Source organism: Podarcis erhardii, assembly GCF_964252035.2.
Source record: "Podarcis erhardii genome assembly, chromosome: 17".
Lineage (NCBI taxonomy): Eukaryota > Metazoa > Chordata > Lepidosauria > Squamata > Lacertidae > Podarcis > Podarcis erhardii.
Window position 1 is genome coordinate 14081849 of NC_138515.1, and position 27062 is coordinate 14108910.

Here is a 27062-nt window from a genome sequence, read left to right on the forward strand (position 1 = left end):
TTTTGTAAACCAAAAAATCTTTAATAAAAATATGTTTAAAAAAGATGATGTAGATTCTTCCAGGTTGCGTAGCAATTCTAATGGTAACTACTAGCTGAAAAGAACAACAGTTTTAAGTACAGCACTTGGCTGGTCCAGCAGCTACAGAAGCACATCACGACGACGCCTGCTATCTTCCTTCTTGACAAAGCCTTAGTTAAAAATCCCTGGATCAACATAGGGATAAGCAAGGAACTCTCCTAATTTTTTGCCCTCGGCATCATAGTGCAGCATTTGGAAGCAGACGTCACAGAAGAAAGAGGGGTCTTCTGGAGCAAGGCTGTCATCATTAGTCACCCATCTGTAGGTTCCAAGACAAAAAAAGGTTAACAGGCAATCTGTAACACAAGCACCAAACCCTGTTTACTGCCACTCCCTGAAATTAAATTATGCCCCCAAAATTAATAAAGAGCTCCTGAACAGCCAACATAGCTGAATTAAGGACAAGAAATGAAGGCAGTATCTTCTTGACGCGGGTGGCGATGTGGGTTAAACCACAGAGCCTACGAGTTGCCGATCAGAAGGTCGGTGGTTCGAATCCCCGTGACAGGGTGAGCTCCCGTTGCTTGGTCCCTGCTCCTGCCAACCTAACAGTTCAAAAGCACGTCAAAGTGTAAGTAGATAAATAGGTACCGGTCCGGCGGGAAGGTAAACGGCGTTTCCGTGCGCTGCTCTGGTTCGCCAGAAACAGCTTAGTCATGCTGGCCACATGACCTGGAAGCTGTACGCCGGCTCCCTCGGCCAATAAAGTGAGATGAACGTTGCAGCCCCAGAGTCAGTCACGACTGGACCTAGTGGTCAGGGGTCCCTTTACCTTTACCTTCTAAACGCAGAAGGTACAATTGCAAAATTTATAAAAACTGAACCTGTTAAGCTTTTGCGCTAGTTATTCATGGCACTTGTAACTTAACTAGAAAACGGAGCTTTAGCTGATGCGGATTTCTCCTGCCAGCTCAAGGAAGGTGGTGATTATAATGAGGGCTCTTAAATATCTAACTCAATAAACAAAAGTGTGAATTCCTTGATTGCCTGCAAATTTTGAAGCAGGGGTCCCAAAGGACTGAAGTGCCAGCCCCACTGACTTTGCCCACAACTCATACCCCTTCCCACTAAGGTGCAGAATTTTCAGCCGCTGAATGTGGTAAATACGTAGCACTTTTTGTAACCTGCAGCTAGCTAGAGAGCGAGACCACAGCTCCACACGTATAAAACAAAAAACGTGGTGTATGTATGTATGTATCCTATATTAGAGGCACTAGTGCAAATAGTGTAGTGATCAGGTGGGATTGCTATGAGGTATTATAACAAATATAGAGTAAGCCATCTGTGTCAGCAATGAAAGCATTGCGTTGACGGGGTATAAACTATTTTGATATGATTCTTGATCAATCCACACCTCTGCATCCCTGTTCCATTTCTCTTTCTTGACCAGTCACGTCCATTGCCACAGTTGCTTGCCAGGAAGGCACCCTGGGCCATAAAGATAGTGGGCAAGTTTCTTTGATGTAGCTTTTCTAATATGTTAATCTTAGGATGTTAATCTTAGGGCCAGGAAACAGATCTCACGTGAAGGTGATAATGATTGCTGTCCTCCTGGCCATCCTCCTCATTATGTACGGTATATTGCTTGTTTATTGCCAAATGCTCTCCTTTGTAGTTCTGTTCTTTGTTTACCCCAGAAATATGTGTGCTTAATTAGTTTTGGTAGTTTAACTTTGTCCCCACGTGGGTTTGTTGAAATGCTCAGAAGAAATCTGATTGGTTCTTACGAACACTCCGTAAAAAGCTCTTTTGTGAATAAAACGACCTGGGCCAGGGGCTGGAGAGAGAGAGAGAGACAGATTATTATATGCACCCTTCCCAGAGTCTTGCTGGTTCAAGCCTCTGTGTGTATTCTTATTAATCAGAGTTCAATCCTTCCTTTCCTTTGGGAACCCCTCAAATAGTTATTTACTAGCCATAGTAAATAACTGCAAAAAAAGATAATGGTTTGTTTTATTTGTTCTGGCACTATCAGAAGTCTCTAGCAGTTGTCAGTGGTATTAAATGAAATGAGCAAAACCTTTAAAGAGCGCCGTGATCGAAAACTCGTGCCTCAAGGTGAAATGTACTTCTGACCACTTACCTTGCTGTGTACATCTTGCACACAAAGCATTTCTTGGTCCAAAGCCAGTGTTTCTTGGTTAACAAGGGATAGAGGCTCCTATCTAGGCAGTCGTCCCGGTGAATAAGCCTTGTACAGAGAAAGACTGTGTTAAGGGCCGACTTGGAACACAAACACTCCATTGGTAACTATGTCTCCTCCCCATCTTCTATCTTAACATTTCTATGTTAAGAGAGTGGAGTGCTGACTGACTCCAGCTACAAAAGCTGAGGCTGTTGAACAGATTCTTGGGTTGGAGTATTGCTCACGGGAGGTCGCGAGAGCTGATATTATTGTTGTATCTTTAGTTTTAGATCTTACAATTTACGTGGAAATCGCTACCATTTGGTTGTGTACTTTTTGATGTGTTTTATTTATTGTTTATGGCGTCTGTTATGTTTGTATTAATGTAAATCATGTTATGTTGGAAGCCGCCTTGAGCATAGTTTCAACTATGGAAAGGCGACATACAACTAAGATGATGATGATGATGATGATGATGATGGTGAAGTGACAACAAATGTTATGGAGCACAAAGCTGGAGAAAAAGCATATATTATGCCTCAGGCATAGGCAAACTCGGCCCTCCAGATGTTTGGGGACTACAACTCCCATCATCCCTAGCTAACAGGACACCAGTGGTCAGGGATGATGGGAGTTGTAGTCCCCAAACATCTGGAGGGCCGAGTTTGCCTATGGCTGTTATACCTGCTCCTGAAAGCATCTAAAAACAAAGCAATGACAAGGTGGCTCAATTGTAAATGTTATTCTGCTGTTGCTTTAGTTTAGGAAACGTTCTTTAGTAAGTGAAGCAACCTAGGAGCTAATTGCACACTTTTCATGAGATAATCATAATAATAATCAAAATATATTTAAAAATAATAAAAAAATGTGCACTGGCACCTTAGAGACCAATTTTATTCTTGGTATAAGCTTTCGTGTGCATGCACACTTCTTCAGAAACTGAAAGCTTTTTTTATACAGTCATACCTCGGGTTACAGATTCTTCAGGTTGTGTTTTTTTCGGGTTACGGACCCTCCGAAACCCAGAAGTACTGGGACAGGTTACTTCCGGGTTTTAGGGGTCGCGCATGCGCAGAAGCGCTAAATCATGCTTTACGCATGCGCAGAAGCGCAACCCGCACGTGCGCAGATGTGCCACTGCAGGTTGTGAACGCTGCGGGTTGCGAACGTGTATCCCTGACCACTGGTCCTGTTGATGGAAATTGTAGTCCCAAAGATCTGGAGGGCTGGAGTTTGCCTATGCCTGGCCCAATCTATGGATTGCCACTGGCACGCAACAGCAGTCTATACACCAGAATCTCTGCAACGCCAACAAACTGGAATACATGTGTATGGGATCATTATTGCGGAAGATTATTGTGATTTCGAGGAGATAATCTGACACGGTCAACTCCTTCTGTCCATCTCTTCCTGGCTCTGTTTATCTATGTGTATTACATCCCTATCCTATCCTTTGTGAATGTCTTTTATAGATGCCTTTGATGTGTGGTCTGGTGGCAAATGGCTAAAAACATGCACTGACCAGTATGTGTGTTTGATGAAGGGCAGGGTGGCTCATAGCTGAGCCAGCATCTAAAAAATGCCTAGTTTTGAATATTTTAGTTGGGAGTCCACGTGCAGGCTGTTGGCCACAGAGCTGTGCAAAAAGAAGGCTGTTGGGGGAGGGGTCACTTCACCACATCTTTGGGACTTCCCCATGGCAGACTGAAGTGCTTGCTTAGTAATGTATATATTGGTACCTCGGGTTAAGTACTTAATTTGTTCCGGAGGTCCGTTCTTAACCTGAAACTGTTCTTAACCTGAAGCACCACTTTAGCTAATGGGGCCTCCCACTGCTGCCGCGCCACTGGAGCACGATTTCTGTTCTCATCCTGAAGCAAAGATCTTAACCCGAGGTACTATTTCTGGGTTAGTGGAGTCTGTAACCTGAAGCGTATGTAACCCAAGGTACCACTGTATACTGCTTGCTGTTTGGAATAAAATCTGTAATCTTCTCACCACTTGCGTTTGTGTTGCTTCTGAATCTAATTTTAAAAGAACCACCCCGCATTTGGCAAGACATCATGGGACGGAGAAAGCAAGCTAAGGTATTATTACGAAGGGAGCCCCTAGCTGAAAGTGTTTCAGAGGCCCTGGAAATGAACGGTGATTTACCTGATATCTGTGATGATGACAATGTGCTCACAGTCTCCTTGGTGACAGTAAAGGTACGGGAAACCTATTTTGATGTTCAAGTCATTAAATGTGAAGTCTTCCATTTTAGCAGCCTGAAGATTCTCATAGCCCCTTTCACGAGATTCTGCCCACTCAATGATGGTCCTGAAAATGACGGTAAGCCAGCATTACTTCCGTTACATCAATGATACGATGCTGTCGGTGACAGAAACCATTTCTCTCAAGATACAAGGCAGGGCAAGTTCCCAAAATCCTTTTGCATTCTAAATAAGCCCAAGACCATGAAAACTATGCACCGGTTAGGCAGAGGGGTATGTGCACACATTTATTAATAATGGCAGTTTTGTTGTCTTAGGGCAGACTCTGTATGACAAACCAATAGCCCTTTGGGTCCCATCTCACTCCAAGAGTCCATTAAATTTTTTCCACTGCAATATATTCTTGTGCTTTTAGAAACTGCTTGGGATGAATTCAGAGAGGCACTTGCACATGTGCCTGGGTCATTTTATAAATAATATCAGAGCCAGACACTGGGGAAGGGGACAACATTTTCAGGGGAGATTGGCGGACAGAAGAAGGCTGCTGTTTAATCCTTCTCCTGTCTGCTGACTGCTCCCTATAGATGTCCTCTTCTGGGGTTAGGAAAGGCAGCCTCAAAGTAGGATGAGGCAGAGGGGATCCTACCAGACAAGCGCCCACATAGCTTCCTTTCCCAGGTCTGTTGCATCATTGGTCAGGATGACATCTAGTTCTGGCTTAGCTTGGAAGCGTTCCAACTCCTGGCATCTCCTCAAGTCAACAAGTCAGTCCTACAAAGGCATTCTGGGCCCTTGAGAATGGGATCTAACATATGAAAATGTAAAAGCTCTACCTGCTTAAGTCCCTGCACTCGGGGTACCTTCTGTCGTCGTAAAAAACACCTTCAAAATAAAAGAAGGCAGACTTGTAAAGGTCCTGGGGGAAAGGGAGAAATACAAAGAGAGAAGAGGGGAAAGTATTAGCTCGCAACCAGTTTGCCTCAAATACCACATCCTTCCTTATGTCTCATATATATTCTCAAATACAGTGATACCTCGGGTTACATACGCTTCAGGTTACAGACTCCGCTAACCCAGAAATAGTACCTCGGGTTAAGAACTTTGCTTCAGGACGAGAACAGAAATCGTGCTCCGGCGGTGCGGCAGCAGCAGGAGGCCCCATTAGCTAAAGTGGTGCTTCAGGTTAAGAACAGTTTCAGGTTAAGAACGGACCTCCGGAACGAATTAAGTATGCAGCCAGAGGTACCACTGTACCAGTTAAGCGCATCATCTTAGCTGGGGGTGAGGAACCTGTGTTTTTCCTCAGACTGTTGGAGTCCAAGTCCTATTGGCCTCATCCTGCATCACCCGTGTTCAGCAGGGATAGGAGCTGGGAGTCCAACTATAATTGGACAGCAATACCTTCTACATGGGACATGGGTGGCACTGTGGGTTAAACCACAGAGCCTAGGGCTTGCCGATCAGAAGGTCGGTGGTTCGAATCCCCATGACCGGGTGAGCTCCTGTTGCTCGGTCCCTGCTCCTGCCAACCTAGCAGTTTGAAAGCATGTCAAAGTGCAAGTAGATAAATAGGTACCACTGCGGCGGGAAGGTAAACGTGTTTCCTTGCGCTGCTCTGGTTTGCCAGAAGTGGCTTAGTCATGCTGGCTACATGACCCGGAAGCTGTACACCGGCTCCGTCGGCCAATAAAGCGAGATGAGCGCCGCAACCCCAGAGTCGGTCACGACTGGACCTAATGATCAAGGGTCCCTTTACCTTTAAGCTTCTCATCACAGCAATACCTTCTACAGCTCAAGTTGCAACCACACAACTTCTTAAATACCGTATATTTTCTAACTGTTCATTAAGATTATGCTGGCATTGTTGGCGACTGCCCCACAATTATCTGCCTCCCCTTCTACAGGAAAGCCACCAAAGGGCAAAAGTCTGAGAATCCCTGGCAACAAAGGATCCTGGAACGCTGTGTTCAAAATTAGCCAGGCACCAGGCACATTTTGATTACTTGCGACCAAGTGAAGACGCCCGGGTGCCAGGATGGAGCCTGACATCTCCAGCATCTGAAGCTGCATGCCTGGGCAATCCTTGGATCTTGACCAAAATGGGTTTTTTTCTATGCAGCCCGAGAAGGAATGGTGAGCAACGTTATATTTCATTGTTGTCGCTTGTCTTCACTTGCCTCATCCAGCTGCAATGCTCACAGTTGTAAAGAATATTCTTACGTTATGAATGATATGTGTCACCATTAAGAAAAAGTGGTCGGAGTTGGCCAATACTGTATTGGCCTGAATATGAGCCTCATTCCCCCCCCCCCCAAAAAAATTTCCAACCGTGAAAAGTTAAACTGGCTAAAAGTTAAACTGCGGCTGAAATTCCCAACCTTACAAAAATTGGCTTTTACGATATCGCTGCTGAAACAGTCATATGGTAAAACGTAACGGATGTGCCTGAGAAATTTTAAGGGAGAGGCTTATATTCGGGTATTGTCTTTCCCCCCCTTGAATTTTAAAGGTGCCGCTTATATTCGGGTGCGGATTATATTCGGGCCAATAAGGTATATATGCAGACTGTCCCCGGATCAAGAGACTTTTCTTCTTTAAGTTCTCAAAGTTCTTAACCTAGCTCAAGGTAGTCCTCTGAACTAGCCAGGTGTTTAACTGAGACTTAATCGCAGTCAGTCTATCATTTGGAAAAAAAAGCTTTACAGCCGTCTTGCCCCAAAATCGCAACTAGACCATCTGTTTGGCAACCGCAACCTTGGTTTAAGGAGCCATTTGGCAGCTGCAGTTCTGTAAGCACTGTACAAATATTTCACAATGTGGGTTACTAATAAGTAACTGTTATGTAAAGAGAATTGTACAAACAAGTGTTTCAGAGAGGCATTGTCCTTGCTACATCTGCAGCATTGAACTATCTTAGCTAACCCTTTTTTATACAACAGTAAAGGAGTTCAATAAACTCTAAACATCATTTTCTGTTGTACAGTGGTACCTCTGGCTGCATACTTAATTCGTTCCGGAGGTCCGTTCTTAACCTGAAGCTGTTCTTAACTTGAAGATTACTTTAGCTAATGGGGCCTCCTGCTGCCGCCGCGCCACCAGAGCACGATTTCTGTTCTTATTCTGAAGCAAATTTCTTAACCTGAAGGACTATATCTGGGTTAGTGGAGTCTGTAACCTGAAGCGTATGTAACCTGAAGCGTATGTAACCCGAGGTACCACTGTATTACTATTAATTTTTAATCTAATGACACCTTAGGTATTGAAGCTAATAAAAGTTCCAGTTCTTTATTCCAGTCCTCTTATAGTCTGCATATTTAACTTGAGTATTGCTAATAGATATCTATAAATAGGAATTGCTGGATTTTTGTTTTTGAATGAATTGCCCAATTACTCCAATATCTCAGGTATCTCAGAAGCTGAAAGGGCCGACGGCCCAAACACACTTGTTAGGAGATGTTGTAATTGAAGATATCGCCACTGGGCTGCATTTGATAGATGATATTTTTTGACTTAAAATAGCAGAAGTATAACATTCATCTTCCCCATCTACCAGTTGGTCCAATGTCAATACACCTACTTCTATCCAATTTCTCCATATCACCATCTTTTTTGCAATTCTTAGTATGGGGTTTCCCCACAGAGTAAATTTAGCATGTGAAAATGGATCAAATTAGTTTTTAGTAGCCAATATATTCCATATTCTTCTAAGTGATTTGTTTCCAGAGTCACCTGAAATTTCAAATATTTCGATCCTAGTATTATCCAACCAACCAAAGGTGCCATGTATATATTCTAGGGTTGCCCACATCAGGAAATCAGGGCCAACTGTAGGATCCCAATATTTAGTACTTGACAGTAAGGTAAAGGTAAAGGGACCCCTGACCATTAGGTCCAGTCGTGGCCGACTCTGGGGTTGCGGCGCTCATCTCGCTTTATTGGCCGAGGGAGCCAGGATACAGCTTCCGGGTCATGCGGCCAGCATGACTAAGCCGCTTCTGGCGAACCAGAGCAGCACACGGAAATGCCGTTTACCTTCCCGCCGGAGCAGTACCTATTTATCTACTTGCACTTTGACGTGCTTTCAAACTGCTAGGTTGGCAGGAGCGGGGACCGAGCAACGGGAGCTCACTCCGTCACGGGGATTCGAACCGCCGACCTTCTGATCAGCAAGCCCTAGGCTCTGTGGTTTAACCCACAGCGCCACCCGCGTTACCTACTTGACAGTAGGTAAGCATAATGATATAATTCCAAATTGGGGATTCCGAATCCACCTTCTTTAATTTGTAGCTGCTTTCTCTGCAAGGATATTCTTGGTGTTGCTGAGCCCCAAAGGCATTTCCTAAACTGTTCATGTGCTGTTCTTAGAATCATATCTCTGGTTTCAGTGCGGAGATTTCCGCCAATTAAGGCCAAGAGGTACTGTGGCCTTCTTGGAATGCACATTTTAACCTTTCTAACTGTTTACTAACTACTCATGAAGAGTCTGTTGGTCTTTAGTCATGGTCGCAACACATAACACGCATGCTTTTTACATACGCCAAGCACTGAAATACATACAGCACTTCAATGGTTACACGCAGTTTCTTTGTGGTTCCCGCTATTCATCATAAAGTAGGCCTTTGTATAAGTAAGACTAGCTTCGTTGTCAAATTATTTTGGAATCAACACAGAAACCACAGTTTCCAAAGCAATCAGTTTTCCATTCGCCATAACTATCAGCCTCCAAAGCCTGCGAAATCTTGCGGTGGCTAGAGAAACACTCAAACTAACCATTGAACATTCACGGTTGATACTGAAAATCAACGCTCTAGAGCAAAGTTGTTCCCATTTTTCTCCTTCATGTACAAAGGAGCTAGGATGAAGAAATCTGATGAGAGGAAGCCACAAATCATTGAAAACGTTGTGCCCTTTCCACCGTGACTGGCAGCAAATGAACACTCAGAAGGGAAGCTTCAGTTCATCAGTCCTGATGCAAAGGATTGCCCACATATATGCTTGTTAAGATGGGGCTAAAATATTAGCAACTGCTAAAGGATTTCAGCTGATGTTTAGCCTTGCCAAATGTCATAGAACTGTAGAAGTAGTACATAGTAGAAGTCGAACAGTGGTACCTCGGGTTAAGTACTTAATTCGTTCTGGAGGTCCGTTCTTAACCTGAAACTGTTCTTAACCTGAAGCACCACTTTAGCTAATGGGGCCTCCCTCTGCTGCCGCGCTGCCGGAGCATGATTTCTGTTCTCATCCTGAAGCAAAGTTCTTAACCTGAAGCACTATTTCTGGGTTAGCGGAGTCTGTAACCTGAAGCGTATGTAACCTGAGGTACCACTGTACATAAGAAAATGGAAATTTTCCTACCTTACTGATGTTTTCCGGGGCCTGATCAGGATGACTGCTGAACTCCCCGCCAATCTGAAAGTCACTGACGCAGGAAATTGAGTCTCTCAGCTCTGTAAGTTTCTGGCTGCCTAGAACCAACATGGTCTGATAGGGCTTGCGCAGCTTATGCTGTAAAGGACACAAAGAACGAAGATCAGCTAAAAATTGAGCATTTGTGGAGCTGTTGTTGCTACTGAATACCTAAGCGTGCAGCGGGCGTTAATGTTCCAGCCTAAATAAAAATAAATAAAGGGTGATCTCTAAAACTTGTGCAGCAAGGCACTTAGCCAAACCTTAGGCCAGGCATCCCCAATCTTTAGCCCTCCAGATGTTTTGGACTACAATTCCCATCATCCCTGATCACTGGTCCTGTTAGTTAGGGATCATGGGAGTTGTAGGCCAAAACATCTGGAGGGCCACAGATTGGGGATGCCTGCCTTAGGCTTTAGACGGGGCTTTTACTGGCTAAGTATGTCCAGCTTATCTCTTCAAAACTAACTTATTTGACATATACTTTTACTTTAAGGAAACCAGGTAAACTCTTCCTTCTAACCAAAGCAACTCCACTTTCTTACAAGATGTGCTCCAAGAGGAGTTTGACTTCACTAGTGAATGATGTCAAGCCACTCAACAAAGACATGAAAATAAGTAAAAGAAGCCACCAACCTTCTGTAATATAACAGGGTAGAAAATATTCAGGGTTAAAAGCAGCTGTCCCTCCTTGACTAAGTTTTCTGGATCTGTTGGCCTCTTTCCAATTGCTTGGGACTCCTGGCAAGGCAAGACATTAGAATATTATTCTAAAGCTTGCTGGATGCTCGCAAAACAACTGAAGTTCAATACACACACACAAGTTTATAATCACTGGGCGCAATGCTAGTCATGTTTGGTATAGGCTCATTGAAGTCAACAGGCATAACTATCTTTGCTTATTGATTTCAGTAGGTCTATTCTGAATGTAACCTAATTGGGATACAACCCCGTTTACCTCGCTAGCTTTAGAACTGTGCCATCTGGTTTCGGCAGAGTCTCCCTGAATTTTACTTACAGCTATCTATAAAGAGAGGTGGAGTCAAAGCATCGAGATTAGGAGACGTTCAGACTTGAAAGGGATTACCAGAAGGATGTTCCTAAACCATGGCCAATGAATGAACACTCATGTTGGAGCAAACTGAAGGACTATCTGGTCCAGTATCCCATGTCCCATCGTGGCCAACCAGATGTCTATGGGAAGCCCACAAGCAAGACACAAAGGCAATAGTTATTCCACAGCAACGGCCTCTGACCCTGGAAGTATAAACAGCCATCATGGCTGGTAGTGAATTACAGCCTTATCCTACTAGATTCAGGTAGGCAGCTGTGTTGGTCTGACACAGTCGATGTAAATAAAAAAATTAAAAAATTGTCCAGTAGCACCTTAGAGACCAACTAAGTTTGTTCTGGGTATAAGCTTTCGTGTGGTATCTGAAGAAGTGTGCATGCACACGAAAGCTTATACCCAGAACAAACTTAGTTGGTCTCTAAAGTGCTACTGACAATTTTTTAGTTTGTTTATTTATTTCGAGCCTTGTCCCCCGTGAATTTATCAAAGCGCCTTTGAAATCTGTCTCAGTTGGTGACCATTGCCACACTTTGTGGCAGCCAAGAAAAGGTTCAGATGTGCTATGTGAAGAAGTTGTTCCTTAAATCATGCAAAGGATTGCATCGTTAGTGGCGTTAGCCAAAAGTGCACTCAACAATGGAGAGAGAGAGAACACATAAAGGTAAAAAAAAAGGTAAAGGACCCCTGGACGGTTAAGTCCAGTCAAAGGCGACTCTGGGGTTGCTGCGCTCATCTCGCTTTCAGGCTGAGGGAGCCAGACTTTGTCCACAGACAGCTTTCCGGGTCATGTGGCCAGCATGACTAAACCACTTCTGGGGCAACGGGACACTGTGACGGAAACCAGAGCACACGGAAACGCTGTTTACCTGCCCACCAAAGTGGTACCTATTTATCTACTTGCACTTTGTGCTTTTGAACTGCTAGGTTGACAGGAGCTGGGACAGAGAAATGGTAGCTCACCCCCTCACAGGGATTCAAACTGCCAACCTTCCCATCAGCAAGCCCAAGAGTGGTTTAGGCCACATAGTGAATTTATCAGCAAGGAAATGAACACATGAGCAATGTGCAAACAATGTCAGAATAGCAGACATGCTACTGAGGCGCCGGCGCTGCGCTTGATAAGATGATTTAAATGCAAGCCGAAGAGGCTCAGTCGTTTAGACCACAGCGTCCCTAGAGAGAACAAGTACAGTGGTACCTCGGGTTAAGTACTTAATTCGTTCCAGAGGTCCGTTCTTAACCTAAAACTGTTCTTAACCTGAAGCACCACGTTAGCTAATGGGGCCTCCTGCTGCTGCTGCGCTGCTAGAGCACGATTTCTGTTCTCATCCTGAAGCAAAGTTCTTAACCTGAAGCACTATTTCTGGGTTAGCGGAGTCTGTAACCTGAAGCATATGTAACCTGAAGCATATGTAACCTGAGGTACCACTGTACTCTAGGATGGGAGGGTGAGAAAAACCTCCCTCTTTCCATTGTGACTTGTTGAGTGCCCTGATTGCCAACGACACTAAAGGCAGTACAACCGTATGCAGGTCTAATCAAAAGCAAGCCCCACTGGCTTAAATGGGGCTTTCTCCAAGGCAAGTGTGTTGAAGACTGCAGCCGTCCTGTCTACTAAACTGCATTGGGGTGCAGGGCAGGCGAGTGATATTTCTACTAAGCTTGACTAACCTGAAAGCTAACAGGCACGCATGCCAGTGAAATAATTCTGACGCAAAGAGTTGTGGATCGCAGTAAACAATAAAAGGCATAAATATAAATGCCTTATCGGGAGTTTTGCAGGTTTAAAATATTGTAAGCATTTTGCCATTTTAAAGGCATTATTTGCAAAAACAGCATTCGGCGGGATTTTTCCACTAAGGCTGTTGTACCTGTTAAGTTGATAGTCTAGACCACACTAAGTCCAAAGGACTCCAGTTTATTGCATTTGCCAGTTTGCCACATTATATTGACTGTTTTATTTTAGTATTAGTATATGCAATTAGGGATGCGGGTGGGGCTGTGGGTTAAACCACAGAACCTAGGACTTGCTGATCAGAAGGTCGGCGGTTCAAATCCCCGCAACGGGGTGAGCTCCTGTTGCCCGGTCCCTGCTCCTGCCAACCTAGCAGTTTGAAAGCATGTCAAAGTGCAAGTAGATAAATAGGTACCGCTCCAGCGGGAAGGTAAGCAGCGTTTCCGTGCACTGCTTTGGTTTGCCAGAAGTGGCTTAGTCATGCTGGCCACCTGACCCGGAAGCTGTACGCTGGCTCCCTCGGCCAATAAAGCGAGGTGAGTGCCGCAACCCCAGAGTCAGTCACGACTAGACTTAATAGTCAGGGTTCCCTTTACCGTTTATATGGAATTAGAAATTCTTTGTCTATAAATGATCAAACTCTGGCTCTGCTTTTTTCATATATATAAAAAAAACAATTGCAATGGTTTCTTTGCTAGTAACCAGTACAATACTATCAACTCCCTTCTTTCCAAACAGTATATATTGAAAACCAAACCCATTACTTCACCCACAAATCTGCACAAATTATTACAACACCATCGCCCTAAACAAGGCAGAATGAAGCAATATCAAGAAGAGTACATTGCCATCGCCCATGAGAGAATGGAGAAATTTGCTAACAGGAGAGGCAGAACTCAAGCGATACTGGGAATATCTCTAATCTGACGTGGCAATCAAGCTGGATAGATGAGGCATAGGGAGTGGCAATCCATGCTTTCCATCATTATCCAAAGTGCTGTCCTGGCCATTACATATCAGAAATTTCATCCTTGGCTAAGTCAAATTATAAAAATGCAAAAAAATAAGGGAGGGCAGGCTTTGTTTTCTGTGTCAGTTCTACCAAAGACATGGTAAGAGAAAAGGAAAAACCTGGTTAGCCACCCCTGTGTAGGTGGAATGACCTCTGTTATGACCAAACTCTGCAACCACTGGCCTTGAGCTCCATTTCCAGCGCTAATAATAATAATAATAATAATAATAATAATAATAATAATAATAGTTGTTGTTGTTGTTGTTGTTGTTGTTGTTGTTGTTGTTGTTGTTATTTATACCCCACCCATCTGACTGGGTTTCCCCAGCCACTCTGGGCAGCCTCCAACCGAATACAGTGGTACCTCTGGTTACGTACCGTATTTTTCGCTCCATAGGGCGCACCTGACCATAGGGCGCACCTAGTTTTTAGAGGAGGAAAATACGGAAAAAAATATTCTGAATAAAATGTTGCACTAAACTATTTAAAGCAGCAAAGCGGGCGGCTCCTGTCCGCTTTACTGCTTTAAATCGAACTGAAGGAATGGGTTTCCCAAACCTCAAAACTGACTGTGCAGGCAGTTTTTAAACTGCACCAAAATCCCCATTTCTCCTTAGCTAAAATGCATAAACTTTAGCCATTGAGCAAATGCAAAACAAGAACACAGCTTTCTCCCTTATCAGTTTGACGGCAAGACTGGCCTTGACTTTACCAGTAGAACAGACACAGACATATCTTATGTCCTGACCACAAATGACGCAGAGACCCAAGTCTGGGACTAACGCCAGAGCATGTTCTCGGAAGTAGTGACCTCTTGCTCCAAGATAGGAGTAGGAACAGGAATATCCTTTTATGGTCAGAAGTACAGGAAGGAAGATCCTTTTATGGTTGAGAGTACCAGAGCAGGAACATATGTGATGTCAACCTGTGTACGTACGCCGACGTGGTTGGGCTCCTAGGGGAGGAGTGAGAGGGTGCCTGGAGGATATATAAACTGCATGAAACCTGTCATTTTTTTGTACTTGCTGTGGACTCACCACGCAGGTGCCTTCTGCTATCCGGAGAGCAGAATAAACTCTTTCTTTAAACCAACCTCGGTGTCATTTTGACTTCCTTCCTCCTGTCCCGGAGCAACGCAGACCCAGTCGGTGAACTCCAATAAGGCTACAGAGCCTCAGAGGAGGGTAGGAAGGGGAACCATGGCTTCTCTAAGTCCAGTTAATAATGCTGAGCCAGACTTATGGCCATCGAGATTAGCCTGGCCGTCTCAGTGGAAATCTGGGGAGGCTGGGGTGGACTTTCAGCGGTCAAAGTGTGGTTGTGCCTTCCTGCCCGGCATCTATTTCCTGCCGTATTTCCCCCCTGCACCCCCGCACCCTGCTTCGAGGGAAGGAAGTGGAGCCATGGATCCTCTGCTCGCAACTGCAGTGGATTCCCTCCACTTTGAAGCAGGAAAGTGGGAGAGGAGCTGCTTACACGAGTGTAAGCTGCTCTCCTCCCACTTTGCTGCTTCAAAGGGAGCCCAGGAGGAGGGAATCTGCTGCAGCCGCAAGCAGTGGAGGATCCATGGTCCCTTTCCTTCCCTCCTCCGTGATTGCTTTGAAGCAGGAAAGTAGGAGAGGAGCTGCTTACACGAGTGTAAGCTGCTCCCCTCCCACTTTCCTGCTTCAAAGCAATCACGGAGGAGGGAATCCGCTGCAGCCGTCAGCAGTCAGCAGCGGAGGATCCATGGTCCCCTTCCTTCCCTCCTCCGTAGTTGCTTTGAAGCAGGAAAGTGGGAGAGGAGCTGCTTACACGAGTGTAAGCTGCTCCCCTCCCACATTGCTGCTTCAAAGGGAGCCCGGGAGGAGGGAATCTGCTGCAGCTTACCCCACCTCCCGCAGAAGCCGCACGCTCTTTATTTTATTTTATTTTTTTTAAATAATATTTATTACTTTTTTAAAAAGGAAAAAGAGAGAAAAGAAAAAAAAGAAAAAAAAACCAAGAACAAGAAAAAATAAAACAATACAATACACAACCCCAACACATCACCCAACACAATGAACTTGAACAAAACAAAACAAAAACAATTAAAAAAAATACATCATACCATTTCCATATTCTAACTTTCATTCCCTTACATCATCGCTCTTTAAAGAGGCTGCGCTCTTTAAAGGGGCTGCGTGGCTTCTCCTGGCTTTTCTGGGAGGTGGGGAGATTCCCCCACCTCGTAGAAAAGCCTGCAGGAGCCGCGCAGCCTTTAAAGGGGGCGCCACTCTTGGGGGCTTTTCCCCGAGGAGGGAGAAGGGACTGATGCGGCCAGTCAGTCCCTTCTCCCTCCTGGGGAAAAGCCCGCAAGAGCGCACGAAGCTTGTGTGCGGCTCTTGGGGGCTTTTCCCGCCTGCCTCCCCCCTGCATTCCCTCCATAGGACGCACACACATTTTCCCTTACTATGTAGTAGGGGGAAAGTGCGTCCTATGGTACGAAAAATACGGTACTTAATTCGTTCTGGAGGCCCGTTCTTAACCTGAAACTGTTCTTAACCTGAAGCACCACTTTAGCTAATGGGGCCTCCCGCTGCTGCCGCACCGCCGGAGCACAATTTCTGTTCTCATCCTGAAGCAAAGTTCTTAACCTGAGGTACTATTTCTGGGTTAGTGGAGTCTGTAACCTGACGCGTATGTAACCCGAGGTACCACTGTATTAAAAACACAATACAGTGGTACCTCAGGTTACATACGCTTCAGGTTACATACGCTTCGGGTTACAGACGCTTCAGGTTATAGACTCCGCTAACCTAGAAATAGTACCTCGGGTTAAGAACTTTGCTTCAGGATGAGAACAGAAATCGTGCTCCGGCGGCGCAGCGGCAGTGGGAGGCCCCATTAGCTAAAGTGGTGCTTCAGGTTAAGAACAGTTTCAGGTTAAGAACGGGCCTCTGGAACGAATTAAGTACTTAACCCGAGGTACCACTGTACAGCATCAAACATTTTAAAACGTCCCTAAACAGCTCTACAATCCATGCAGCCCCACAGGTGTAGCAAGTGTTCCCCACATGCACACAGCCTGAAAAGAGACCTTCGCTTATGATATGCTGCCATTATTCTACGTGAGTTTGTCTGGTAGGCTTGAGTGTGTCGGCTGGGTGACGGCGAGGTGAGAGAAGCCTTACCATCTCGTAAATAAACGTTTCCTGTCTGCATGCCCGATCAACAGTGACCGTCTCCTTTCGTCTGGTCAGAGCCTTCTGTCTAATCCTATGGAAGAAGGGAAGAAGGGGAATGACGTATTGGAGTTGTGTCTTCCTGGCAGCAGACGACAGAAACTTTGGCACCTACTGAATACCTTTTTTTATATATTCCAGCAGGCATTTTTAATTGAAATCTGAGTTTAACATTGGGGTTTTTTTTTTTTGCCTTTTTCTGTATTGCCTTTCTTGTACAACTGTAGTTAATCCCACCCGGCAGAAGAAGCCGCCATTTGGTCATTAAATAAAGTTGAGTGTTTCTCAACAGTTAGGAACTGAGAAAAAACACTCAGCACCCCCAAGCAAGGCTTTGACATCCTCTGTCCCAAACAGGAGCCTGCAAATTGCTGGCTGGCGTTTCAAAGCATTCTCTGAAAGCAACTGTCGTCAGGGAATTAGAAAAAAAAAACAAATAACCAGGAAGTCTTCTATAAGCAACCACAACTAACAGCTAACTAGGCGCCGCAGATCTCTGCCCAGATAAGTCATTAAACTGGTTCAGAGTGGATGGCCAGCATATCTAAGTTATCTGTTGTTGTGTATTTCCTTAGCAAAGTTAATGAAGCATTCTAAACAGGAACTTCTGAGAATATGAAAGCTCTGTGCGCCTGGTTACTCGGCGCAACATCAGCCCGGACTAGAGGATTTAGGGGGGCAAGGAGATGTCGCTGCAATTCATAGAAGTCCGTTCTCTCTCACTAGACAACCTCTCTTCTTCACTATCTGAGCAAAGTTGTCTCCCGTGAGATGTTGGAGGAACTCAGGCCCTGGGTGACTTTGACATCCACGCTGAGGACATCTGAGGAGATTAGCCTTCAACTGTCTTGGACCACAACTTCCAGGCCAATTGTCAGGAATAATGGAAGTTGTACGAGGGCTCCAAATTGGGGGAAATCAGAGCATGAGCAAGCACATGTAGTGACAAGCAGTCACACTTCTGATATGATGCTAATGTATCAGACAGCTGCCTTTTGGACTAACTGCAGTTCCTGAACTTCAAAGGCACCCACAGCCATAACTACAGATTGATGTAATTACCAAAAAAGGGCAATTTTCTGCAAATTTTATTTCTGTGCTTTTCAAATGGGCAGGACAGGGTGTCACACGTTCCGTAACCTGAATGGCCTAGTTTATCTTGATGTTACGTGATGTACTCAACTTCACGTTTTCACTTCCTGAAATGCACAGTGCTCAAAACGTCCCATTTTTAAGACGAGACCCAAAGGGACGGGACAGGATGTGAACTTTGCAAGAGGATCCCAAATTGATTTGGATTTGCTTCTAAATAGATGGACCTAAAAGAGAGGTATTCAAGTCAATTTAATGATAACGCTACTGATATACATGCGGCAATCATTTTGCGTGTGTCCAATTGATGCACGACTGCCAACGCATGGATCACTTTGAACCCAGAAGAGGACAGAACGGGCTTACGAAAGCTCCGGCAGCACACGTGGGGGCCAGGAACGGGACCCCCATGCAAAATGGCTGCCTCCTGTATATTATAGAGGGGGAATTAGCTAACAACACTTTTCAAAGTGCCTCAGACCAACTGCAGTATTTTGTGAATCCTATAAAATGCTGTTAACCGTTTAGCTTAATTTTTTTAATCTGTTTTGTTAATAGCGTTTTATAGGCAGTTGTTATTTTGCTAACAATTTGTAATTGTTCTACAGACGATTTTTTACTGTTTTACTGATGATTTGTTAATTATTACATAGGATTTATGCCGTGTTTTCAGTGTCCTATTATGTTTTTGTTAATTGTTTGTTTCCGTGGCTTTGCGATTCACGCAAATGAAAAGCAGCATATAGATATAATAAATTGAATCGAACTCCAAGGACTGTGTTTCAACGCATTCCAAACTCTTAATGAGGACACACAAGGCTTACTTAAGCCCATCAAAAGAGCGTGGATTAGAAAATGCCTCCATCGCTCCTCCTCCCCATCAACTCCAGGGCTGACATATCTTTAAGAGCAAAAAAGAGGACAACCCGAGCCGCTGCCAGCCTGAGCTGGGGCACGCCTCTTTCCCTGGCTCGGGCTGGCAGCGGCCACGGCATGCAGAGCTGCCCGAGCCCAACCAACCAATAAACAAATAAATAAATACCCCCCCCCCAAAAAAAATCCCGGACATTCCCTTTAAAATGTAAGAATCCACCCAGATGGGCCTGTTTGCCCCCCCTCCCCCGCAAACAGGACATGCAGGAATGCAGCAGCTAGACTGGTGACTGGGAGCAGCTGCCAAGACTACATAACACTGGTCCTGAAAGACTTCCATTGGCCCCCAGTACGGTTCTGAGCACAATTCAAAGTATTGGTGCTGACCTTGAAAGCCCTAAAGGGCCTCAGCCCCAATATACCTGAAGGAGAATTTTCCACCCTCATCGTCAAGCCTGGACACTGACGTCCAGCTCTGAGGTAGTTCCTTCACTGAGAGAAGTGAGGTTACAGGAAACCAGGCAGAGGGCCTTCTCGGTAGTGGCGCCTGCCTGTGGAACACCCTCCCACCAGATGTCAAGGAAATAAACAACTATCTGACTTTTAGAAGACATCTGAAGGCAGCCCTGTACAGGGAAGTTTTTAATGTTTGATGTTTTATCATGTTGGGAGCCGCCCAGAGTGGCTGGGAAAACCCAGCCAGACGGGCAGGATACGAATAATAAATTATTATTATTATTATTAATAATATTTCCCGGATGTATGACAACCCTAATCAACTCAGAGCTGTGCAACATCCAGCACGTGTTTTCTTTGGAGAGAACTAGCCTTGTGCAAAAGTGCCAAGGGAGGAATCTAGGTGTTATGTACTGAAGTTCTCGCCCTGAGCCAGCAGGGGGAAACTGTAGATAGTTTTCACTCAGGTCCACGTCATTTATTTTAGGCAGGAAACCCTGGGTTGTTGTTGCTACAATGTTGACAGCTGGCTGCCTATAAAAGCAGGCCGGCTGAGCTCTTTGCTGTTCAGTTCTGTCCAGCTTCCAAATAAAGAGCTGCTCTGGAGAAATCGCTGTGTCGCCTGCTATGTTCGCCCACAACCTAACACTAGGGAAGACAAACTGAGAAAGGAGAGCTACCAAGGAATGGGATGGGAGAAGAAAAACAGGGTGAACAAGGGCAACAGGCAGTGCAAAAGGAGGTGTGGGCGAGGAAAAGGAAAGAGAGAGAGAGGAAAAAGAGGGCGTTCTACTTTTAGAAGGTGTGGGGATACTTTGGTCTCCCCAGTATTGTTGAGCTGCCATTCCCACCATCCATTGCCATTGGCCATGTTTGCTGGGGCTGATGGGACTTGGTAGTTCAGCAACATCTAGATGGTGGAAAAGAGAAAAAGAATGTTCCGTGGGGTGCAGAGGGCTCTGGGGGTGGGGAACGAGAAAAAGCGGAGCAACAGATGGAATGATGTAGTAAAGAAATAATAATCATTACACGGGAGAAGGGGAAAGAAATGTATCCTTTTTTCCCTACAAATTTTAAAACATTCCTCTTCACACACACAGTTAAAAGCCACCATAGCATCTTCTCCAGACATTTGCTAAAAGAACGCCCTAAGCAAAACTTGTTCGCAGCATTAGTATAGTTACCAGGTTTTTTTCAGGATTGTGACTGTAATAAAATTCAGTATTACCTAAGAGTTATTAAGCTGGTGTCTTCGGGTATAACTTCTGTGTCTTCTTTCCCAGAACTCTTTAGTGCATCAATTCTAGAAGAGAAACAGAAAAATAAAAACCCCAGGTCTATTTCCATATAAAAAGTCATCATGTAAAAAGCATAGGAAGAGCTAGTCTTCAAGAAATAACTATTTGTGGGCTAGGATGGGAGTAAACACAGACAACTGCAAACAAAATGTTTTCAGGGCCAGGTGTTCGATTTTTGTCTCTTGCAAACAGACATTTTATTTGGGCTACAAGCAAAACTACAGCGTAGTTATCACTAAGAGCCAACAAGGAGGTTTTTAACATAATAGTAAGATAATGCAGGTGGCACTGTGGTCTAAATCACAGAGCCTAGGGCTTGCCGATCAGAAGGTCGGCGGTTCAAATCCCCGCGACGGGGTGAGCTCCTGTTGCTCAGTCCCTGCTCCTGCCAACCTAGCAGTTCAAAAGCTCGTCAAAGTGCAAGTAATCAATAGGTACCGCTCCAGGGGGAAAGGTAAACGGTGTTTCGGTGCGCTGGTCTGGTTTCGCCAGAAGCGGCTTAGTCATGCTGGCCACATGACCCGGAAGCTGTCTGCAGAAAAACACCGGCTCCCTCGGCCTTTAAAGCGAGATGAGCACCGCAACCCCAGTCCGCGACTGGACTTAACGGTTAGGGGTCCCTTTACCTTTAAGATAACTGAAGTTAGAAAATTAGCATGCAAGGGGAAATTATTTTTACTTAACCCAACTCTGAAAGGCAGAGTTGAGTCTGTTTGATTTCCCCCCCCCCAATAATGAGTCAATAATGAGTCCCAATAACAATCTGAAATAGCACAGTTGAGAAATAAACTCAGGACTCAGCTACAGTGGTCAAAAAACAGCATTTTGAATGCGTTATAAATATGAAACATCAGGTGGTGGTGGAGAGTAAAAAAAAAAATTCTATGCAGTTTTCCATAGTGTCCCCCCCCCCTTTTGTTATAATGATTTAATTTCTGACTTATTTATAGCATGTGGTTTTTCCCCGTGTGTAGATCCACCCTCTGTATAGACCAGGGGTCAGCAAACTTTTTCAGCAGCGGGCCGGTCCACTGTCCCTCAGACCTTGTGGGTGGCCGGACTATATTTTGAAGAGGAAAAAATGAATGAATTCCTATGCCCCACAAATAACACAGAGATGTATTTTAAATAAAAGGACACATTCTACTAATGTAAAAACACACTGATTCCCGGACCGTCCACGGGCTGGATTGAGAAGGCAACTGGGCCGCATCCGGCCCCTGGGCTTTAGTTTGCCTACTCATGGTATAGACACTACAGGAGCCAACTGGTTGCAACTACTATAGTCTTCACCAACCTGCTAGTCTCCAAATGATTTAGACTACAACTCCAATGAGCCCCCGGAAGCACATTCTGGAGGGCCCCAGGTCAGTGAAGGCTGTTTGGCTAGTACAGTGGTACCTCGGGTTACATATGTTTCAGGTTACATACGCTTCAGGTTACAGACTCCGCTAACCCAGAAATAGTACCTCGGGTTAAGAACTTTGCTTCAGGATGAGAACAGAAATCGTGCGGCAGCAGCGGGAGGCCCCATTAGCTAAAGTGGTGTTCCAGGTTAAGAACAGTTTCAGGTTAAGAACAGACCTCCGGAACGAATTAAATACGTAACCAGAGGTACCACTGTACAGTGTTCCCGCTTGGCATTACAGTGCTTGCCATTCCAAAGAGGGGAAATGTTCTTGCCGCGTCACACTCCTCGCATAATCTGGATGTTTGGAAAGACGGAGGACATTCTCACACCCCCTGGACAAAGCTGGTGGGCCCCACATGCCAGTAAGATGCTGGCCATCTTCCATGCAGGAAAAAGCATAGGCAGGCATCAAAACCCTAAAATTTAGCACCGTTTTGTGATGCATTCCTAGAAACAAGGGAGGACTGGTCTAGGGGGTGAAGGTAAAGTATGTTATGATCGGACCAAGAGGAGCAATGAAGAGCTTTTTCTAAGAAAAGCGAAGTGGTGTTCTTGTAAGATGTCCTTCTTGCATAAGCGTGCAATCAATGACAGATCCACTGAAATAATCTAAACAATTTGTTTCATTCGCTGGAGAGGACATTCGTATTGGAGTAACCCTTTATTAGAATCTCCTTCGAGACTAGAAAAAAATGCTGGATTGGTGAAGCAGCTATGATTTTGCACCAGTGGGAATGAAAGCTTGCCACCAGCACCGTGTCTAGATTGGGGAGCCCTTCGGTCCAGATGCCCTCTTCCCTTTTGCCACTGCCCATTCACTCGCTTCTCCTTCTGGACCCAATGTGCATCTGCTTCTCACGAAGAGCACGAACTACGAGAAGCCTCCCACTGTGCTTTCTCCTTGCTTGTTTACAGGGGCGTAGCATGGGTTGCTGGTGCCCCGGGGCAGGGCATGTGTTGTGCTCCCCCCGGTGGACTGGCCAGCGGTCAGTCCCTTCGCTGGCCAGGGTCTAACCAAGTGAGCCTCTCCTTGCAAACCGGCTCCAAACCCAGGAGCAGAGAGAAGGCAGAGAAACTCAAAGCCAGGCACGCCACTGTGTCGCCTGGCCCTCCTATCCTTACAGCAAGGTCCATGTGGCTCCACCACTGCTTGTTTACTCAAGGGGGAAAGTGCAGGTTGTAGGGACATAAGAGAAACAGGGCCTGGTAACTCCCAAGGAGCAGTAGGAGCTGCCCACTGGACCATGGGCCCAATGATGCCAACCCTGGACCTCAACCCAAACTTGGGTATTATGTGCGAAAATAATCTCTCTTCTTTTTGGGGGTGTGTGGATAAACTTCAAAAGGCCTGGGGGTAGAGAGTAAGCGCCAATAACTTTGTAATGCAGCAAGCCCCCCACTCGTTGCACGGGCCAGAGCTATGGATCGGGCAACTTTAGATTTCCTGCCCCAAATCACCCCAAACCACCCCTTCCCTGCCCGGGTTGCTGTAACAGGCAGCTGACTGCTCCCTCCAACTTCCTCTCCGTTCAAATTCAGCTGTGAGGAACAGGACTGTTCTCCTTAAAGGCAACAAGAAGCTGTGTTGAGGTTTCAAAGGGTCACTATTTAAAGGAAGAAAAGCAATGACAAACCTAGACAGCATCTTAAAAAGCAGAGACATCACCTTGCCAACAAAGGTCCATATTGTTAAAGCTTTGGTTTTCCCAGTAGTGATGTATGGAAGTGAGAGCTGGACCATAAAGAAGGCTGATCGCCGAAGAATTGATGCTTTTGAATTCTGGTGCTGGAGGAGACTCTTGAGAGTCCCATGGACTGCAAGAAGATCAAACCTATCCATTCTGAAGCAAATCAGCCCTGAGTGCTCGCTGGAAGGACAGATCCTGAAGCTGAGGCTCCAAGACTTTGGCCACCTCATGAGAAGAGAAGACTCCCTGGAAAAGACCCTGATGTTGGGAAAGATGGAGGGCACAAGGAGAAGGAGACGACAGAGGACGAGGTGGTTGGACAGTGTTCTCAAAGCTACTAACATGAGTTTGACCAAACTGCGGGAGGCAGTGGAAGACAGGAGTGCCTGGCATGCTCTATGGGGTCATGGAAAGTCAGACACGACTAAACAACAACAATGAAATAAAACCCACAGTAAAAGAAAGACAGAGAGCAGAAGCACTTGTTGCTAAGGATAAGGGGAGATCACCCACTGCTTAGTCACAACAACAGCCAAGGCCACCAGGCCGCCATTCATTTGGACAGCTCCATGGCAACCGGACATTCAGCCTACCTGCAGCCTCTCTAGCCTTTTGCATTGTCTACCTCCATGGGCCTGAGCCATGATACTGGCTTTAGGCTTCCAATTAGGGTTGCCACCTGTCCTGTATAATACAGGATAATCCCGTATTTCAGTGCAAAATGCTAGGTACTTTAGCATTGGTACAGTTTTGTCCTGTATTTCAGGTTCTCTCTCTCTCTCTCTCTCTCTCTCTCTCTCTGTGTGTGTGTGTGTGTGTGTGTGCCAAGTTAGGGATCGTCTCCAAACGCATGTGTCAGAAAAGGCGTGCACTAGGCCATGTGTTTAAGCTCTGGGTTGTCAAGCACAGGCAGATTTGTACATTCGTGTGTGTGTGTGTGTGTAAAAGAGAGACAATTTCCAGAGGGGCCACAAAGGGTATCGAAGGATGGGGAATGTCTGCAGAATATATGAAGAATCACTGTAAAATGTTAGCAGGGTAAGAGTAAATTCAGCAGTATAAATCCCGCCGAGATAAAACGAGAGAGAGAGAGAGAGAGAGAGAGAGAGAGAGAGAGAGAGGTGTTATGGAAGGACTAGAATATGCAGCAGCAATTGATAGTTAGAGGGGGGGAAGGAAGGCAATGTTTAATGTATTGTTTTTATGAATGTAAAGTACCTATAATAGTGAAAACCATAAATGAAATTTTAAAGATTCCAAAGAGGCCATCCTGTTAGGCTGCAATAGATTGCAATGGATTGCTTTGATGTCACGCGGGGGGGTGCCCTCCAACCGCCCTGCATTTTGCCAGAACCAAGGTGGCAACCCTTGCTGCAATCCTGTTTTGGAAAGCCAGCGAGACTTTTCTCTGCAAGAGGGTTCAGCGTGGTTTGGGAAGGCTGTGCGCACCAGGGCCGGATTGAGGTTTGGTGAGGCCCTAAGCTCCTGAAGGTAATGGGGCCCTTTATATGTCCAGCTGTCCTTTGTCAATAACAAATTGTCCCTGCTTTTGGTGTTGGATATATGCTATATGGTAATTTATGGACCTAACAGGTATCTCAAGCCATTTGCACATGCAGAATGTAGGCACCCTATATATAGAAATGAGCAAACCGGGGATAATTTAGGGAGCAGGCTAGCAGGTGGGGCCCATGACTTACTTCATAGGAGCCTACACAACACAAAACACTGTTGCTGTATGTAGGTTTTATTTTATTTGCTTTTTATTTTATATTTTGGAAATGTACATCTAGTTTTCCCCCCCTTGAATTTTTTTGGGGGCCCCCAAGAGAGTGGGGCCCTTAGCTATAGCTTGTTTAGCTTATACGTAAATCCGGCACTGGTGCGCGCCCTAGAGTCCTGCCATCTCCATGCGGGGTGAAGGACGGGCCGAGGAACTTTGCAGCCCAACTGTTCGGGGGCCGGAGCCCCAGACCCGGCCGTCCCACCTGCACACCGCCCTCAGCTCGGCCGCGACCTCCGGCGTGCAGCCCAGCTCTTGCACCAGCGCGGCATCGTCCTCGTCTGCGGGCGCCTCGGGCTGCAGGGAGAGCTCCGCCTCGCGCAGCCGCTCCTTCCAGAGATCCCCGAAGGTTCCCACGTGCAAAAGACGCGTGTTCAGCTCCGGCGTCTCGTACTCGGGGATGTCGCTCCTCCGGGAAGCAGATCCGTTGCTGCCGCTGCTGCACCCAGCCATCTTTGCAGCGGCAAGCCGGGGATGGAGAGAGAGAGAGAAAGGCCCGGGGAATGAAAAAAATAAACAAAGTCGTAAAGCAAGAGCGCGGTGGCTTGTGGGATTTGTAGTTTCTGATTCTTCCAGCGCCTCCCAAAAATAAAAAAAATGCATGCACGGATGTTGTCTGCTTTTGCACGACTCTCGCTTGCTTTTGCAGTGAATTGCTAAGGAAGCCAGCTTGCCGAGATCGCATTCCTGCCATAAGGAAATTAGAAATGTGTTTTAGTGTAAGCGTAAAGGCGCACCCAGATTCCAGTGCGCACATTTACGGTTTTGAACTAGGGGAGGTTGGGTGTTTTTTTCCAGGAGGTGGGGAGCTTGTCATTGTTTGTTTTATTTTAATTTGTTTTCTGTTTTATATCCATTTAAGCCGTCCTGATTACCCTAGGGCTATGAGAGCCAGGTAGAAATATTTTATAAATAATAATTGGAAAACACAAACATCCATTAATCCATGAATCACACTTTGAGGAAACGGTAGTTTCATTCTGTGCATCAAAGGGGTAAAAAGGTAAAGGGACCCCTGACCAGTCGTGACCGACTCTGGGGTTGCGGTGTTCATCTTGCTTTATTGTCCAAGGGAGCCGGCGTACAGCTTTCGGGTCATGCGACCAGCATGACTAAGCCGCTTCTGGTGAACCAGAGCATCGCACGGAAACGCCGTTTACCTTCCCGCCAGAGCGGTACCTATTTATCTACTTGCACTTTGGCGTGCTTTCGAACTGCTAAGTTGACAGGAGCAGGGACCGAGCAACAGGAGCTCACCCCATCCCGGGGATTTGAACCACCAACCTTCTGATCGGCAAGTTCTAGGCTCTGTGGTAGTATCCTTTTTAACCAAATCAGAACATAAAAGCTTCTTCCTTTGCTCTTGAAATCTGAAAACTAAATTAAATGGAATATTTTTGTTCACTTTTTTTGTTAAACATGTTTACAGGAATGAACAACTGAGTTTTTTTTGTTCCTAATACTACTTCATATTTATTTCACACTGCTTCACTGTGCAGAAAACACAGTGGGGTGTTCTCAGAATTCTCTACTGATCAGTCTCATTTCTTTGCTTTTTTATTTGGATTTGGGATTGTCCTGTTAATATATATATATATATTTAAAAATGATGGA

At 45.5% G+C, this 27062-nt stretch overlaps 1 protein-coding gene across 3 annotated transcripts; it reads right to left on the reverse strand.

Annotated features, from left to right (window-relative positions):
* On the reverse strand, nucleotides 1-25998 carry SNAPC3 (small nuclear RNA activating complex polypeptide 3). Of its 3 annotated transcripts, none has more exons than XM_081845347.1 (9): nucleotides 25654-25980; nucleotides 20497-20571; nucleotides 16797-16881; nucleotides 10462-10566; nucleotides 9775-9924; nucleotides 5253-5335; nucleotides 4361-4525; nucleotides 2165-2272; nucleotides 1-340 (listed from the first exon to the last, which is right to left on the reverse strand). In XM_081845347.1, the coding sequence occupies exons 1-9, from the start codon at nucleotides 25899-25901 to the stop codon at nucleotides 193-195; spliced, it is 1167 nt and encodes a 388-aa protein (XP_081701473.1). In that variant the 5' UTR covers nucleotides 25902-25980; the 3' UTR covers nucleotides 1-192. The 3 variants fall into 3 exon arrangements, with proteins under 3 accessions (XP_081701473.1, XP_081701475.1, XP_081701474.1); XM_081845349.1 differs by lacking the exon at nucleotides 25654-25980 and adding an exon at nucleotides 24179-24264; XM_081845348.1 differs by lacking the exon at nucleotides 1-340 and adding an exon at nucleotides 1698-1858 and having other exon boundaries at nucleotides 25654-25998.
* Between the last annotated feature and the right edge of the window lie 1064 nt (nucleotides 25999-27062).